Raw genomic sequence first — 18410 nt, forward strand, 5'->3', positions numbered from 1 at the left:
CTCTTCAGTGATAGGCATGAATTAAGTATTTATTGATTGCTGAAATACATGCTGATTTCAATTTGGTGCCTAGATGTGATTAATATAGTTTTAGAGTATTTCTAGCATCAGGAATGAAGATCATCTTTCATTTGCCTTGACTCACTCAAATCTCTACAAAGGATTTAAGAATTACAGTGTCTTTTAGGCAATTCTTTCCAATCATCTTGCTCTTCTTTTCATTAAAAACAAATCTATTTTTTTTTATCTTTGGAGTCAAAGGCATGTCTTTCCAAGGAAATCACAGGTTAGGTGTGATCATGTAAGTTGTCCATGAAACAGCATCTAAGTTAGATAATTGTTTTATTTTTTCTCATCCTGGTACTTACACAACAATAGCAAGTAAAATGGATTTAGATGTGTTATTTGAGATGCACATGACTTCCTAATGTTTTGCTAATAGTTTTGTGAGAATGGTTAGCAAATGTAGTGGTTGCTTCAGCTGAAAACATGCTAGTCACCATCCCATTATGTGCATTTTTAAAATATTGTATTATATATATTGACAGATAAAATTATACTTATTGTACAGAACAAGCTGTTTCAAGTAAATATATGATGTACAATGACTAAATCTAGCAAATTAACATATGTATTACCTCATATGGGTATAATGTCTGTTGTGAGAATACTTAGCATCCAATGCTTAGCATTTTCAAGAATACGTTATGTTGTCATTAGCTGTGGTCACCATATTGTAACATAGATCTCCTGACATTAATCCTCCTAACCAGCTGACATTTAGTATCCTTTTATCCATATCTTCCTAACACCCCCTCTCAATCTCTCTTTAGTTATGTGAGACCAACTTATTAAGTTCCAAATATGAGAAAGATCATGTGGCATTTGTTTTTCTGTGTCTGACATATTTCACTTATCATAGGGTCCTCCAGATTCATCCCTGCTGACAACAATGACAGAATTACTCTACTTTTGTGGCTAAGTAGTACTCCATTGTACACATACACCATATTTACTTTATCTTCTCATCCATCAGCAGACCTAGGTTGATCCCTGATTTTGACTTTTGTGAATAGTGCTGCATTGAACATGGGAATACAGATATTTCTTCAGTGTACTGATTTCATTTCTTTTGGCTAGATACCTAGTAGTGGGATTGATAAATCATGTCATAGTTCAATTTTTAACTTTCTTATAACTCTGCAGACCGTTTGTCACAATGCTGTACAAATTTACAATCCCACCAACAGTGTGCAAGGATTCCCTTTTCTCCATCTCTTCATCAACCTTTATGTTATTTATTTATTTATTTATGAGGCAGATAGATATAAGGAAGGAAGGGGAAAGAGAGTGTCCATGATCTGGTTTGCTCCCAAGTTGCTCGATAGGCAGGGCTGGGCTGAGGCTGAAGGTAGATACCAAGAATTCAATCCAGGTCTCCCTACTGGGTGACAGGAACCCAGCCACTTGAGCTGTCACTGTTGATTCCCAGGGCCTGCAGTAGTCAGAAACTACAGTCAAAACCAGAACCAGGAATAAAGCCAGGCAGTGTGATGAAGGATGCAGGTATCCTAACTGCTAAGCTAAATGCTTTGACTTTTACACAGTAGCCATTGGAACTGGAGTGAGACAGTACCTTATGGTGGATTTAATATGCACTTCCCTGGTGATGATTAGCATGTCAAACATTTTTCTTCATTAACCTATTAGCCTTTTGTTTGTCTCATTTTGATAAATACCTATTCAGGGCCTTTGCTCATTTTTAGTCAGGTTGTTTTGCTGTTATTGAATTGTTTGCCTTACATATTGTGGATATTATCCCTTATCAGTTGTATAGCTTGAAAACATTTTCTTTCATTTTGTATGTTGTATGTTCACTTACTGATAACTTTCTTTGCTGAGTAGATGTCTTTTAGTTTGATGTGCATAATATCATGTATCCTTTTTCACTCTTGGAGTTAAATCAAGAAAACCAAGCCCAGACCAATATCATGGGACCTTCCTACTCTGTTTTCTCCTGGTAGTTTCATAGTTTTGGGACTTACATTTATGGCATTTAGCTATGTTGAGGTTCTAAATTCCTTCTTCTGCAGGTGCTGCCCCATTTTCCCCTCACCATTTATTGTTGACATGGTCCTTTCCTCATCGTGTGTTCTTGGCCTCTCTGTGCAGAATCAACTGGATGTAAATACATGGATTTATTCTGGACTCTCAGTTCTGTTTCATTAGTCTGTGTGTCTGTTTTTAAGCCAGAACTATGCTTCATTATTCACAGTTTAAGCATTATCATTTTGAAATTTGTTACTCCAGCTTTGTCTGTGGAACTGAAATTCCATTTGTTAAATCATTTTGACATTAGCCTCATTTAGTTGTGAAAGTGAAGTTAACTGCTTTTAACATTATTCATCCATTGTTTTTAATCATGCCTATGGGGGGAAATGTTAAATATTTCCAGAGTTTGCAGTAGCACTTTATGACCTAATTTGTTGAAGGGCTACTTAAAAAAAAGTTTATTTGTTTATCTTTATCTGCTTGAAGGAGATACACACACACATGCACATACATACATATATATGTATGTATATGATGTATATGTATGTATATTATCCATCCATTGATTTACTTCTCAAATGCCCACAATAATCGGGGCTGGGCCAGGAGCCCAGATCTCTATCTGAGTCTCTCATCTGGGATAATGGCCCAAGAAGTTGAGTCATCATCTTCTGCCTTCCATGGTGCATCAACAAGAAGTTCGATCAGAAGCAGAGCAGCTAGGGCTTGATCCAGCACACTGATATGGGATGCTGTCATTGCAAGTAGTGTTTTAACTGGCTGCACCAACATGTTCACTAAAGGGGTGTTTTTAAAGGAGTGTTTTTCAGCAGAGGTATACTCAGACATTTTATATTGCTGATTGTATTTTTTATCCTGAAAATAATTTATGTAGTACTGGAATTGTTGCTTTTATCAAAGATGGTTAGAAATGAGAGAAAGTTTGCCTTGGCTGTAACCACACATAGAGAGAAGGTGCACTCAAACTCTAGCACTGCAACATGGGATGCCAGCATTACAAGCTGCAGTTTAAGCTGCTGCACCACAATGCTGGCCCCCATATGGTGCGCTTATTAAAAGTTCAACATACATTTTGTAAATCACGAAAATTTATAGCTTCAACTGTAGATAACACTGTGATCCTTCAGTTTAATCCCTCCTCTTTTTTGGGGAGTGGGTAAGCATATGGTTGTTCTGGCTATCTAAGTACTTGTGTGTGTCTGTAAGATGATGATATAAAAGATGTTTGCATCTTGCTTGTTTTGGCTACTCACAGGCTTTCTGCACATTCCTATTTGCTGACCAACTACCTGGGTACTGTCATTATCTACATGCAGGCCTTAATCGGAAAGGCAAGCCTAGAAAAATTTTCTACATCTTCTATTTTTTTTTTCAAATGAGCCTTCTTTTGGACTAGGGAAAATAATTCATCTGCTTTTGTTGAAGGGTTCTCTAAGTGTAAAAGCCGATTTTTTTCTGAGAAATATGAACAACCTGCTAATTTTATCTTGCAAGAAGAACATAAAATATTACATGTAAACCCCAGGGCTTACTCTTCTTAGTGTTCTTCTGGCCTTTTCTTCTAACCAGCCTCCTATCCCACTGCCCATTCTGCATCACACAAGCTGTATTGCAGTATTGGGTTGCATGCTCTTCAAAGGATATAGATTGGGAGCTGTGGGAAATGACAAAGCTTTACTGCCTCAGGAGGCTGTTACCATGGAACAGGGATTGATTGACAGCCTTCTTGGGAAGCAGGCTAGACCCCAGATCATTGATCTGGAGACGTACATGTATGGTGGATGATTCCTAGACATATTGTCCTGTTCCTCTTTAGTCAGGTTAATGTTTTAAGATGTTAGATCCCAGTCAATCACTGAGTATTTCTCATTCCAGCAAGCTGACCTGTAGTGAGGGAAACTTCTTCCCAGATAATTGGGAAATGTTTGATTGGTGCCCAGATATCAAGTACTGCTGTGATTACACATCTTTTTTGTTTGTTTGTTTCTGGAAAATTTCTGTGAGAGGCTTAAAGGGATGAATCATAAATAACTATCTTCTGCACATCAACTCCAGAAATCACCTCAGTTAAATTTTAATCCAAAACTATAATGCCTTCCTCAGTTCTTCAAGGTGAATACAAATTTAATGTTCTGGAAAAATTAAAATACTACTAGTAGCATACCAGTTCTGGGTGGAACACGGTTAGCCTTCAAAGTAGCCATTGTCTGTGTGAACTGCTATGTGCTTCAGTGAAATGCTCAGAGAGTGCTGGGATGCTTTGATAAATTGTACTCAAGGTAACCAAGCGTATATTCTGTAATCTCTAACTCTGCCTAAGTACTTTTGGCTCATGTTACTTTAATTTAGTTTCATTAAGAAACGGTCATTAGGCAATTCCTATATACAGGAAAACACTGTGTTACATATGGGTTGGATAAGACTACAACAAAGCAGGAACAAAGTGCAATACAGCAGAAATAGAAGCACAAGTAATATGCAACATTGAAAATAGAGGGAGGAGAGCCAAAGCAAGTTACATCAGGATGTCTAAGAGGCGTTTGCACTCGAGTGTTCATTGCATCATCATTGGAATAGCCAAGCTGTGAAGTCAACCTGTCTATCAACAGAAAAATAGGTAAAGAAAACATGGTCTATACTTCACAGTGGATATTATGGATCCTTAAAAAAGAAGGGAATCATGCTATTTGCAACATTATGATTGAAGCTGGGGGATATGTTCAGTGAAATAAACCAAGCGCAGGAAAACAGATACCACATGAGCTCACTCAAATGTGGACTCTAAAAATTTTCATCTCACAGAACTGGGGAATACAATGGTGGCTATCAGAGCTGTGTGGGAGGGGTGGGTTGGTCAAAGGATATAAAATTTCAGTTATTAATCAGGAGGCATAAATTCAAGAGGTCCACTCCAGGCATGGTATTATAGTAAATGACAATGTATTGTATTCTTGAAAATTGTCAGCAGAGTAGATTTTACATCTTCTCATCATAAAGGATGTGAAGAAATATATAAGTTAATTAGCTTGGATTAATCATTTCACAGTGTAGTCTAGTTCAAAAAGGTTGTGGAAAATGGAATGAAAAGCTAAGATTGGTTTGGTACAAAGATTTTGAATCCAAGCATAAAAGTAATATTCAGGATGTTCATCAAATTGCATGTTTTAGAAAATTATGCATGGATTTCAAAAACTTTTTGCACCAAAATAAATTTAATTGTATTTTCCATGAACACTTGAGGAATATTTAAAAATGTTGCACATAATAGATGCACAGTAATTTTTGTTAATTAGAAATACATAAATTATTTTTAAAACTTTCTCTTTAAAAAAGAAGACAGTCAGTAGGAGAAGAGAGGCACTAGTTGTTATGACACATCTCTAAACTTACATGTCTGAACTCAAATCCTTGAGCATACTACTTCATATTAGGGGAAAGGAAAGGAAATAAAATGTTTAATTTCAAAAAAAGTGTCAGAATTCAAAAACATTGAAGAAACCAAAAAAAAGGCTATTAATTTAAAGAAAAACAACTTTAGGATAGGAATGAAAGCCATTAAAAAAAAAAAGAAAAACAACTTTAGTGCCTAGAATTACCTAGTTCACCTGGTGGGGTGATGATGATGATGGTGGTGGTGGTGGTGAAGATTATTTGGCAAAGCAGCAGTTTTCCCACCTGTTTTTCATATTTCTAGAGGTCATAATAATTCTTCTGCTATAACATAGTCAAAATCAAGTTAAAATTACTTTCCTAGTGCACTCAAGTATTATAGAAGTATTTAAGTTTTTATATTTTGGAATTCAGAAAGAGACAATTTGATCCTATGATTTGGAGATTATCTTAAAGTACTATTTTTTCTCCTTCTCACTGTGGAATGTAAAGTGTTTATCCATGTGGCAAGCAAGGCAGAAGTGTCACTTTTCACTTCTCACCTCATAATTTCTTCTCTCTTTTCCTTTTGACTTCCAACAACTACTTATTTGAATCCACATTTATCCCACTTCAGAGTCATCTTTCCAGGTTCATATAATTCTACATTCCTCTTCCAAAACCTCAGACTTCCGTATGTAAAAGTCAAAACTGCTCAGCTAGATACCAGTCGGCTGGCTTTAACCAAGGTCGACTCAGGCACCTCCTAATGTTCATCTTATTTCCTCTTAGTGCAAGTTCTTGTCACTCCACGATCATTGACCTTGCGGAGGTCACAATGATTTGTACCTATCAAGTCCAGTAACCTCTGTCTTTACATTATAAGACTCTCACTGCACTTAAGAGTATCCATCATCCTTTCCCCCTGCAAACCTCCTAGGCCTGTCATTTCTGGATTGCTGATTCCCAACTTCCACTTAACTCTCTCATTTTTGTTTGGTCCCAGTCATAGATGCTGTGACCACCATTTCCTTCTATAATGATGTTTCTCTGTTTCCATTCTCTGACATCTACACTCTGCAGTCTCCCTGAATGATCTTATCCTTTCTCATAGTTTCCTATGGTTCTTGATGATTATCCCACATCTAAGTGTACAGTTTAGGTCTTCAGTAACCAATAACATACCTACATGGAAGCTCTCTTCAAGCACCTAAAGCTCAAATTCAACAGAATCTTCAAAGTACCTTCAAATTACTTTCTGCTTGTAAGTTCGAAACTCACTTGGCAGAAGCACTATTCATCCAATCACCCGAACTATAAATTTGGAACTCAACCTGTCCATTTCCCCATACCACATTCCTTATCAAATTACAAGTCCTGACAGTTTTTCCTCTTAACATCGATCAAATCTGTTACATCTTCTTTGTTTCCACACTGCTGGCTTCACTAAGATATTTATCATCCCTTCACTTCCTAGCCTCCTAACTGGACTCTGTTTTACTCTTAGCTTTCTTAAATCCATCCTCCTAAAAGCTTCTCCTGTGCAAATTAATCAAAGTCCAGACTGCTGTCTGACTTCCTACTCCATACAGACAAACTCAAGTTCCTTGGGATCAGTTTTTTTTATTTATATTCATACGTTTTGAGATTTGATTATTGTTTATAGACCTAGTCTATACTCTTGAGGAATAGTGGTTTTTCTACCTCCTACTTGTTGAATTCTTCACGTGGTAGAGGGTTAAGGTTGTGATTAAAGTAAATTGAAAGCATGTCATTGTAAAATTAAAAGACAAATAAGAAAGAAAGGGAGAGGAAATATGAGAGTGAGGGAGGCAAGGCGGGTAGCCTTTATATATGAAAAACATGAAACTTGTTTTGTTCATATATAAATAATTTTTAAAAAGATTTTGAGCTTTGTCTTTTACCCTAAGGGATAGATCCAGGTTGCATAACATATGGCACAAGTGTACGAGACTGTCTGCATGCTCCCAGCCTTCTCTCTGGCCATTCCAGGTCTGGGATGTTCTCCTAGAAAAGCGGGCTTTACCAAGCTGAAATTGCTGGTGTTCCCCATACGTGTTATGACTATTTTTTTCTTTCCATTGGATTTTGATCTGTTAAAATTTACTTATTTATTTAAAAGGTAGAGTTAGAGATATGAAAGATAGAGTTCTTCTATCCACTGGTTTACTCTTCAAATAACCCCAATGGGTAAGGCAGGGCCAGGCCTAAGCCATGAGCCTAGGAGTACAACCAGGTCACTCACAGGAGTGGCTGGGGTCCAAGGACCTAGGCCGTGTTGCATTGCTTTCCCAGAAGCTGGATTGGAAGTGGAGCAGCTGAGACTTTAACTGGTGCCCATATTGGACACCAGTGTTGCAGGTGGTGACATAACCCACTGAGCCACATCCCTGGCCATAGGTCTTGATTTCTAACTATCTGATTTCTCTGTAATACATTCTTTTTTTTAAAATATGTATTTATTTTTTATTTGAAAGGCAGAATTACAGAAAGGGAAACACACACACAGAAAGAGAGAGAAGGAGAGAAAGAGAAAGAGAGAGAGAGAGAGAGAGAGAGAGAGAGGTCTTCCATCCGTTGGTTCATTTTTCAAATGGCTGCAGTAGCCAGAACTGTTGGGCTGATCTGAAGCCAGGAGTTTCTTTCAGGTCTCTCATGTGGTTGCAGAAGCCCAGCATCTTGGGCCATCATCCACTGCTTTCTCAGGCCAAAGTGGAGAGCTGGATCGAAAGTGGAGCAGCTGGGACTCAAACTGACACCTGTATTGAATGCTGGCACTGCAGGTGGCGCCTTGACCCACTACACCACAGTGCTGGCTCCTGGAGTACATTCTTTATTGGTCAGGGATATCAAGCCCTACTTGGCTCTGCTGTCTCTTACTCATCCATTAATTCTTAGTCCAATCTCACTTCAAGACAACTCCCCTGACCTTCCAGACCGGGTCATTATACACAAATACTGACTGGTATGTCTCATAACTCCAGTAAGTTTCATGCCTTTCTTGTGATTGTATTAAATACATCATGTGATTTATTCCCCCATTAATCCAGCTGTAGATTCATTACTGCGTACACATAGCCTAATTCTTGGCACATTCTCATAATTCAGACATACTCAATAAATATTTGTTGACCCAAACCCTAGGGATACTGAGCTCTTCTCTCCTTCCACATCACCACGTAAATTCTTGTCATCCAGGCCTTGGCTCAGACATTTCCCTCTGACGCCTTCTCACAGAGGACTCAGCTGTGACTCGCAGCTCAGCCCTGTAGCTCCAGGCCTCACGCCTCTATCCTGTAGCCCATCCAAGCCTTTTTGCTACCTCTGGGATAGCACTTGCTGCTGGGTGACAAGGTAGGGCTTAATGTGTGTGCAGTTTTTTTTATATAAGCAATGTGTTTTAATCAACTCCATATCCCTAACATGAAAAGCACTACCAGAAATACAGTAAATGCATGGTCAATGAAGGAGGAGGGCTCAGACAAGAAGTCTTTAATAGTCAAAGTGAGAGAACTAAAAATTAGATAGCAGAAAACCCTGCAATTCAGTTCTAATCAATTCAGCTTTTGTAAGACAAGCTATTATTTATGATTACAATTGAGCTGTTACTTGAATTCATTTTTTTTAGGGAAATGTTTAAAGTATGGATAGGAGCTTGAATTCAGTGTTTGTCAATATTTTCCCAAATTTTCTATGAATAATTTATATTATTAATGATAATGCATAGAAAAGATATTAAAATAGAAAACTCAAAATTATATCTATTTAGATGGCTTTGCCTATATTGTTCATAAATACTCATATATAATCTATAAATTATTTGTTGATATTATAATGTTGGTTGTGAAACATTGCTGTGACAAAATTTCTTAGGGTATCTACATGCTCTCAGCGTATATTAAAAACATAAATAAATGGCATTTATATAAAATGAATAATAAACATAATTTCTTAGGACATTTACATATTCTCTGTACATAAGTATATATACTATATAATAAATATATAAATAAATTGAATTTATATCTCCTATGTAGAAATTTATATGTATATACACACATTTAAAAATATATATTTAAAAATAGAATGTACATAGATGTTTAGTGTTTTATACTATATATATTTAAAAACTATAGTACAATGTGTGCATCTATATTTTAAATACTTTTAAGATATTTATTTATAATATTACAGATCTCCATACATGTACATAAAATATGTATTCAAATATGTATATATGTATTAAAATATAATATGTATACAATTCTATCTTTCAACTTAAACAGTTTTTTACTTTTCTTCAGTAAGGATTCTGTGACATTTCATTGCAATCAAACCACCATGCTTCTGTGGAAGTTATGGTTAAAAAAGTCCAGCATCATTTTTTTTTTTTAACTTTTATTTAATGAATATAAATTTCCAAAGTATAGCTTATGGGTTACAATGACTTCCCCCCTCCCATAACTTCCCTCCCGCCCGCAACCCTCCCCCCTCCCGCTCCCTCTCCCCTTCCATTCATGTAAAGATTCATTTTCAATTCTCTTTGTATACAGAAGATCAGTTTAGTATATACTAGGTAAAGATTTCAACATTTTGCCCATATAGCAACATCAAGTGAAAAAACTACCATTGGATTACTAATTATAGCATTAAATAGCAATGTACAGCACATTAAAGACAGAGATCCTACATAATTTTTTTTTCAAAATAATTAATTTTCTATGCCATTTCCATTTTAACACCAGGTTGTTTTGTTTTTTTTTTTTTCATTTCCAATTCTCTTTATATACCGAAGATCACTTCAGTATATAATTAGCAAAGACCTCATCAGTCTGCGCCCACACAGAAACGCAAAGTATAAAAATACTGTTTCAGTACCAGTCCTAGCATCACTTGGCTTTAGACGACACATTAGGGACAGATCCCGCATGGGGTGTAAGTACACAGTGACTCCTGTTGCTGACTTAACAATTTGACACTCCTGTTCATGGCGTCAGTAATCTCCCTGGGCTCTAGTCATGAGTTGCCAGGGCTATGGAAGCCTTTAGAGTTCGCTGACTTTGATATTGTTCCGATAGGGTCATAGTCAAAGTGGAGGTTCTCTCCTCCCTTCGGAGAAGGGTACCTCCTTCTTTGAAGGCCCCGTTCTTTCCACTGGGATCTCACTCACAGAGATCATTCATTTAGGTCTTTTTTTTTTTTTTTTCCATGATATCTTGGCTTTCCATGCCTGCTATACTCTCATGGGCTCTTCAGCCAGATCTGAATGCCTTGAGGGCTGATTCTGAGGCCGGAGCAGCATCATTTTTAAAACACAATAGGGTCCCATGCTATGGCAGAGCAGATAAAGCCATCACCTGCAGTGCTGGCATCCATATGGGCACCAGTTCAAGTCTCAGCTGCTCCACTTATGATCTAGCTCTCTGCTAAGGCCTAGGCAAGCAGTAGAAGATGGCCTTGGGCCCCTGCACCCGCGCAGGAGACCTGGAAGAAGCTTTTGGCTCCTGGCTTTGGAATGGCGCAGCTTCAGCCATTGCAGCCATCTGGGGAGTGAACCAGCGATGGAAGACCTGTCTCTCTCCTCTTCTCTCTCTAACTTTGCCTCTTTATAAGTCTACCTTACAAATAAATAAATAAATAAAATCTTTTAAAAATAAGAATAAAAATACACAAAAACAATAAACTTCTGAGTTCATAATAACAAATAGCAGCATTAAATGAAAAAATACCGTATACTTAAACATTTTAAAAATAGTGTTTAAAAAATTTGCTTAACCAACTCAAAGTGTAAAATAAACAGCTTGGTTTTGATAATTGTGGCTCTTATATCACATCCATTTTCATCTCAAATGCCTTATCAGTAAGACCCAACCTTCAGTGATTATGTCATTTGCAACATAAATCTCTTTCACTTAGAAAAGTTACACAGTGAGCGCTTTAAATAGTGTATTCCCAGTTTTCTCCATTATTGATGCTTGAAGTAATCCCTAATCTGTTGCTGCCACCTTACCCAGGCCCCATGAATCAAAGGATGGCAGCCGGATGAAGTAAACACTGAGAAACACAGATGTCTTGTGAGCACACCGATGCTTTTGTAAACCCAAGGAAATGATTATCCAATCTCATGACCTCCAGTATCTCTTTAAATAGGCAATACTGGCTCAGAGTTGCTACATTTCTAGTCATTTTCTTAATGGTTTATTTTAACAACTGCCTATGATGCTGTATCTCTTCCCTCCCTGGATCCCAAGCATGTATATTTTTCTTTTGCCATCTCCCACATCCTTGTTTTCAGGAATTACAGATTCTGCATCTCTTAACCTGTGATTTAATTCTAAGATATCTAATTATGTGCAAATTTTAAAAAGAAATCTAATGGCATAGCTTCATTTTAAAATTTCTAGTTAAATAATGTCTGTGTTCTTAGTGTTATTAATAATGTTAAAACATATTAAAGTCAAATTATGTGTTATTAATTTAAAAGACAATCAATGATAATCCAATTTTGGCATAATTTAGTCAAGTCTTGCCCTTGGCATAAAGTGTTACTTATGAACTCAAAACTCGGTTAAAAATTATAATGTGCATTGATTGGCCAATATCATGACATAAGAAGCTATGATTTTCAAGGCTACCATTCATTTATTTTAGGAGTGCCTCTCAAGGTATTTGTGTAGATTGTGTGTTTGTGTTCAGTAAAGTGAAATTCAGAATCAGCAAGTCAGAGGATAAATTACTAAGATACGAGAACATAATTGGATCGGTTATATACTGAAAGTTTCCTTTCTCCATGAATATTTTATCATTCACTTTTATCATGAGTCATTCCTTCAGTTTCCACATCTTTTGTTGTAATTCAGATGAAACAGCTTTCCTTGAAAGAAGTAACAGAATTGAACACTTGATGCTTTTGATGGCTATAAATGACACTATTATTCAAGGTTTAAAAGGAATGGTCTTGCAGCACAAAGCCAGTGTAATTCAATCTGTCCTCCTCACCATTCATCTGTTTGCCTAATTAAATCCTATCTGTAATAAAGTGCTTAAGAAAGAGATTTATTAATGGAAGATCTTCCTTTCTAAAAACCTCACAAACTGAAGACAGGTTGGCTCGTTTAGTTAATGTGTCATAACAGGAGGGCCTCTTGCTATGTCACCAGGGATAGGGGATTACAAGTGCAAAAGAACCTTCTGGTTGGAATATGGCGTTTCAGGAACAGAGATGGGTAGGGCAGGCTGGAGGAGAGAGGGAGCCCCCGGTGTCATTGCTTCTGGCTGTGCCAAATTCCAGAGGACATTGTACTCTGGAGTGTGCACACAACATCCGCACAGTTGACAGCATTTGGACAGAACCCTGTGGCAAATCACATTCTAATTAAGCTACTTCGCATTTCTGAATGAGAGATTTTCAAAAGGCTGAAATCATTTCTCTTTCAATTAGAGATCTTGGGAGTTTTCTGTCCCGTCCATTGATGTAGTTGAAGAATTAACTGCTGATGTTAGAAGACGTGCTGTTCTGTGAATTAATTAGCTTCTGTTTTAAAAACACTTTATGTTTTTTTGTCCCGCAGGCACTTTTCATGTCTGTCTTCTAAATACATGTGTCCCGGTGTCCCTGCCGTCATGAGCACTTTGCTTGCTAATATAAATGCTTTCTACGCTCACACAACAGTCTCAACTAATGTACAGGTTTCTGCCTCAGACAGATTCGCTGCCACCAACTTTGGTGTAAGTATCATTTTTGGACTTTGAAATTCCTGGGAATGTATAGGACTTCATTTACAAGTAGCCTTGGACTCAAGATATTCTTGAATCTTATTGCTGAAGGGACGTCTTAAAAAAATATCTGTTCGGGGCCGGCGCCATGGCTTAACAGGCTAATCCTCAGCCTTGCGGCGCCGACACACCGGGTTCTAGTCCTGGTTGGGGCGCCGGATTCTGTCCCAGTTGCCCCCCTTCCAGGCCAGCTCTCTGCTATGGCCTGGGAGTGCAGTGGAGGATGGCCCAAGTGCTTGGGCCCTGCACCTGCATGGGAGACCAGGAGAAGCACCTGGCTCCTGGCTTCAGATCAGCGTGATGCGCCGGCCGCAGCGGCCATTGGAGGGTGAACCAGCGGCAAAAAGGAAGACCTTTCTCTCTGTCTCTCTCTCTCACTATCCAGTCTGCCTGTCAAAAAAAAAAAAAAAAAAAAATCTGTCTGTATACTTGGCTACGGTTCAAAGTTCATTTGAAACACCTTCAGTGAAATTTTATTTGATAGTAGGACTCCTTATTAGAATTGATCTAAATCCCATTTATGTCATAGTGTCAGCTTCATTTTTTGTTTGTAAAACAACCCATAAAAAAAAGAATTGATCCCCATGTCTGCAAGGATCTTTCTAATTGAGGGAAACATACATTTTTAAAGAGAGTACTGGGGCTTTATAGAGAATCTGTCATGTGTGCAAACTTGGGATTCATTCTTCCAGATTCCCCAGTTTTAGAAACAGTTCTCTGGTATCTATGCTTTTTCTGACAACTGTGGGCTCACTGTATACTTCCTGTTGGTGGCTACTGGTAGTGATAGATACTGGTACATGCTATAAGTCAAAACAATAGCTATATAAAGAGCCTGAAGGAATCATCTGCACTTAATTAAGGCTGTCCACTTGAAGTATTCAGACATCATTACACATGGAAGGGGAAATGCAAGACTGTGTCTGCTGCAGCTGCCAATAGAACTCATTCTCTACAAGTACAATGAAATTGAAATGAGCAAGAATGGAAATAGGATATAAACTAAGAGTAAACTCTGTAAATTGGTGAGAATTCAAATTAAGCCAGAGTTAGTGGTAATAAATTAAAAAGCATAGATTCTAGACCTTTCAAGGGCATAAAATCAACATCATCAGTAGCACTTGGTTTCTGTGGGGAGGTGGACATTGAGGAAAGAAGAAAAATGCCTGGAAAACCCCAAGAATTTTAACACGGAAACTGGATGTGCAGCTCTGATATCCAGGAATCCAGTGATACAGTATTTTTTTAATTCTCTTTTTTTTGGGGGGGGGGGGCGTGAACTAAGCTCCATTTTAGGGATGCAATTTCCATGGCACCAGTTATTTTTGGCAGTGCAGTTCCAAATTGGTTCACTGATTAGATTTTTGTTATTGAATCTGTTGTTAGAAATCGAATTTTGAAGTATGTGTCATAAAATAGAAACAATCAGTACACAGAAAATAAAAAGGCAAAAACCCAATAGAGAAAATATGTTTCTGTGATTATTCTGTTTCTGTCCTTTTTATCTAAAAAGGAGAAGGCATAAAGGTGTGCGAGGTGAGCTGCAAAGAATAAAAGGAAGAAATAATTGAGATTTAGTGACAAATCAAGTGAATTCCAGTAACAAAGAACACTCTGAATTGAGAGTTTGAGGTTTGAGTTTTTATTCAGATGTAGCAAAAGTCAGTTCAAATATCCAAACCTTTCTTTCTGGACCTGCTATATAAAGATAGTAATTTGTGCTCTAACTTGTTTCTCAAATTTATGATGAACATTAAATAAGATAAAAGATGGGAAGCCAGTTTGTAAAAATTGAAAGTGCTATAATTATATAAGGTGTAAGGGTTTTTTTCTCTCCTGTCCCACTGCAGTGTCACCACTATATCATCAGCTCCTTATATTTTATATATTGGCTCTATAGGAGCTGGGACCAAAGAACTTTCCCTACCCAGCTCAACAAAATACTATTATGACCAAATATCAGATCATAGAACAGTTTTTTTTTTTTTTATAAAAACTTCGTCTTGGTAACAATACTTGTCTGGGGATTTTCCCCATAACATAAAACATTCTGTTATGAAATTGTTTTGCTTCCAATATTTTGCCTGCCTACACTGTGGGGAATAAGCCAAACTTGTGGAACACTGAGAGAGAAGATGGGGTTATGTGATTAATATCTTCCATAAAAGCTACCTGGAGGAAAATTAGATAACATGTCCCTTTACTTCATGCAGACCGGAAGAGGAGAAAGTGGTTTGATTAAGTACATCTCAGTGTTTCAGTGCAACAGGGATATAAAAACTTTATTTTATAAATCAAATATCTTCTTATAGAATAGGGTCAAAACAATAAAACATTTCTGCTAACTACATCTTGACAAACTGCTGATTTGGTATGTGATTTTGACTATTTTTCTCTCCTGAAAATACTACCACTTGCTGATTCCACTATATACAAAGTATACTGTCACCCACCTCCTCTTTGGAGACCCAAGTTTTTATTTATCTGAGTACGGAAGCTGAGATTGTCACCCGGAGCCCAGTGACAGCTATAGTGGCCATCCTTTCCTCTTCTCCAAGGTATAAATCAGTCCCTCTGAGTCTCAAACAATAAAACAGGTGGAAAAAGATGTCCTACCTATGACAACTGTAAAACAAACCTGCAAGAAAACTATTATGCTTATAAATTTAAGTCTTTTTGTCTAAATGTTAGTTGAAGTCATGCTGTAAATGAAAAATGCTCAAAAATAAACCAACAGAGACAGAAGCTTTCCTTGTAGGCAAGAGAGACAAGCTAAGTTTACTGAATAAAATGGCTGTATAAACTGGATGAAAATGGTAACAAAGATGTGATATGAGAGGTATAGCTAACAGCTTTTGAAAATAGGGGGTCTATAGCATTATCAACTGTTATAAAAAGTTTATGTAAGGTAGTCAAAGAAATCAACACCTCGGATTTTTTAGAATGATTATTCAGTGAAGCAGTTGATGTTAAATCCTGACTTCATGGGATTATTCAAGGAATGATAGAGATGAACAGTTGTGTAAGCTAAGGTTCATTTGTTCACTAAAATATAATCAAGTTTTTAAAGAAGAGTTTTTATTCATGACAAATGTCCCTGATAAAATGTGGAGGAATAGTTGTCCTTGCAAAGAATTCTAAGCTTTGGATAGAGAAGTGGAGACCATACCCTATTTCCTTAAGCTTCTCTATGATTGTCTGCAAGGACCAGGCATGCTTTAATTACAAAACAAGGACTACAGTGTGGGTGCATGAAGTAGAGGAGGGTAGTAATGGTTTGGATAAGCTACTGAAGAGAATGCTAAGAAGAATGTTTCAGAGCCACACGGAAGAATTCCTACTAAATCTGAGGGTAACATTTGATGTTGGGCACCATAAATTTGGTGTCACACATTTCATGGGCTTGTGAAATTTTTGTCAGAGTTTGTCAGCATTTTGATGTTGATATAGTAAGATATGTGACAGATGGTTATATTGGCTCCAAGCTGAAATGTTGCAGGGGAAAAAAAGGCAGTGAAAGGCTAAGGAAATTTGGATACAGAAGATATTATAAAGAAAAAAGTTGAAGTGATTTGTCATAGGTTGTCTATTTGATAAGTGGCACCACAAGCAAGCTTCCCAAATAAGAGAGGAGAGCAGCAGGGTGAAGGAAAGGGATGTCCTATGCATTAGTTAACATTTCAAAGGTGGATGTCTTGGCCTTAGATGAGCTTTGGTAGTAGATTGTTGAAAATTGGCTGTAAAACAGTAGTAGGCTACAATTGGCTCATACCTACTCATAAGAACTAATTTCTAAATTTTTAAGATTATTGAAAGTAAGCCATCCTTGAAGTTGGACATATTGAGCGTATTTACATCATGGAAATTGGCAAAGGCTAAAATCAAAGCTTTTTGCTTTCAGAGAGCCAGTTTACCAGCACCCCACTGAGTGTAAATGTAGTTTGGAGCTAAGATCAAAGCACTGTATTGGAGAAAATGTCTCCATGGATATTGAAGAAACTCCCAGGTAGATCAGGGCTTGAAAAGGAATAAAACTCCATGAGGTGAGGGTCAATATTTTAATTCTGAGCTTGTCTTCAGAAATTTAGTGAGTTATCTTAAGGTACACTTGTATAATACATTATTCATAAAAATGATGGCTAACTAGCTCTATTTTTTCCTAAGCATATACACATTCTCTTTGACAGGCAGTGCCAAACCCAAACAAATATGCCAATAAGTAATTCCTTTAAATTACATCTATTCTTGTATTTGTCTACATATTTTTTTAGTGTATTTGATACTTCATGTAAACTACCTTGACATCTGAGGCTTTATTTCCTAATGGGGTAATCACATAAACATGCAAAAATCATCATAAATCAATCCAAAATGGGGTGAATGTAAAAGGAGTTTTATAGTGTTTAAAAATGCTTTGACATTGAAGAGGAACAAAGGATTCTTCTCAGAGACTCATGGCTGCTTTACAAAGAAGCAATACTCTTAGGAATTACTGGTATTTCAGAGTCTAAGACATAGTCAACACTCTACCATAGGCCTAGCACAATATTTGAGGAAAGAAAAGGAAAAGTAAAAATGCAAAATAAGTTGAAAAAAGTGAGTAGAATGTGGCCTGCCTACTGATTAGGGCTGAGAGAAGAAATGATGGGAGTTTAAGAGAGGCTGGGTTCTTTGGCTAGCGTTGTTGCTGAACAACACCCCAGATGGGGATGTTGCTGTAGATTGAACCAGACCCACACACCAGGTCTGCTTGCCCAGTGTGCAGAGTCACTCACTAATGGAAGAAAGAAGGTATTCATTGCAAACTGGAGAGCAAGGAGCTAGGTAGTTATTACTTAATTCCTGGGCTTTCCAACTTATTAGAGATGCAGGTTCTTATAGGTTGGAATTGAGGCTGAGAGGTGAGGGGTCAGCTTGTACCCAGCTTCCTGGTTGGTCAGTTGAACAATCTTTTTTGATTGGTTACTGATGCTGTACTCTTTAGGGAATTTATGATGGCCAGGTGGGCTCCAGTCAGTGAATTTCTCTTGATAAAGGGCAGAAATTTTGATAAAGGAGACCTTAGGCTTAGAGAGAGAGATAGACAAGAGACAGGTCTTTCTTTTACATTATAGGGGTTCGGTTTCAACTTGTTGAAGGCCTTTAAGACTAACTAAGATGTTTGGATTTCA

General features: G+C 37.3%; 1 protein-coding gene across 2 annotated transcripts in view; it reads left to right on the forward strand.

Moving 5' to 3' along the window:
* The window catches only part of UNC13C (unc-13 homolog C), a 632546-nt gene that overhangs the window by 300883 nt on the left and 313253 nt on the right, over positions 1–18410 (forward strand). For both annotated transcript variants that reach the window (XM_062204781.1, XM_062204780.1), the window contains one exon: positions 13035–13191. In XM_062204781.1, the coding sequence (XP_062060765.1) occupies positions 13035–13191 (157 nt within the window). The remainder of the gene's footprint in view (positions 1–13034; positions 13192–18410) is intronic.

This window comes from Lepus europaeus, chromosome 11 (genome assembly GCF_033115175.1).
Source record: "Lepus europaeus isolate LE1 chromosome 11, mLepTim1.pri, whole genome shotgun sequence".
NCBI lineage: Eukaryota > Metazoa > Chordata > Mammalia > Lagomorpha > Leporidae > Lepus > Lepus europaeus.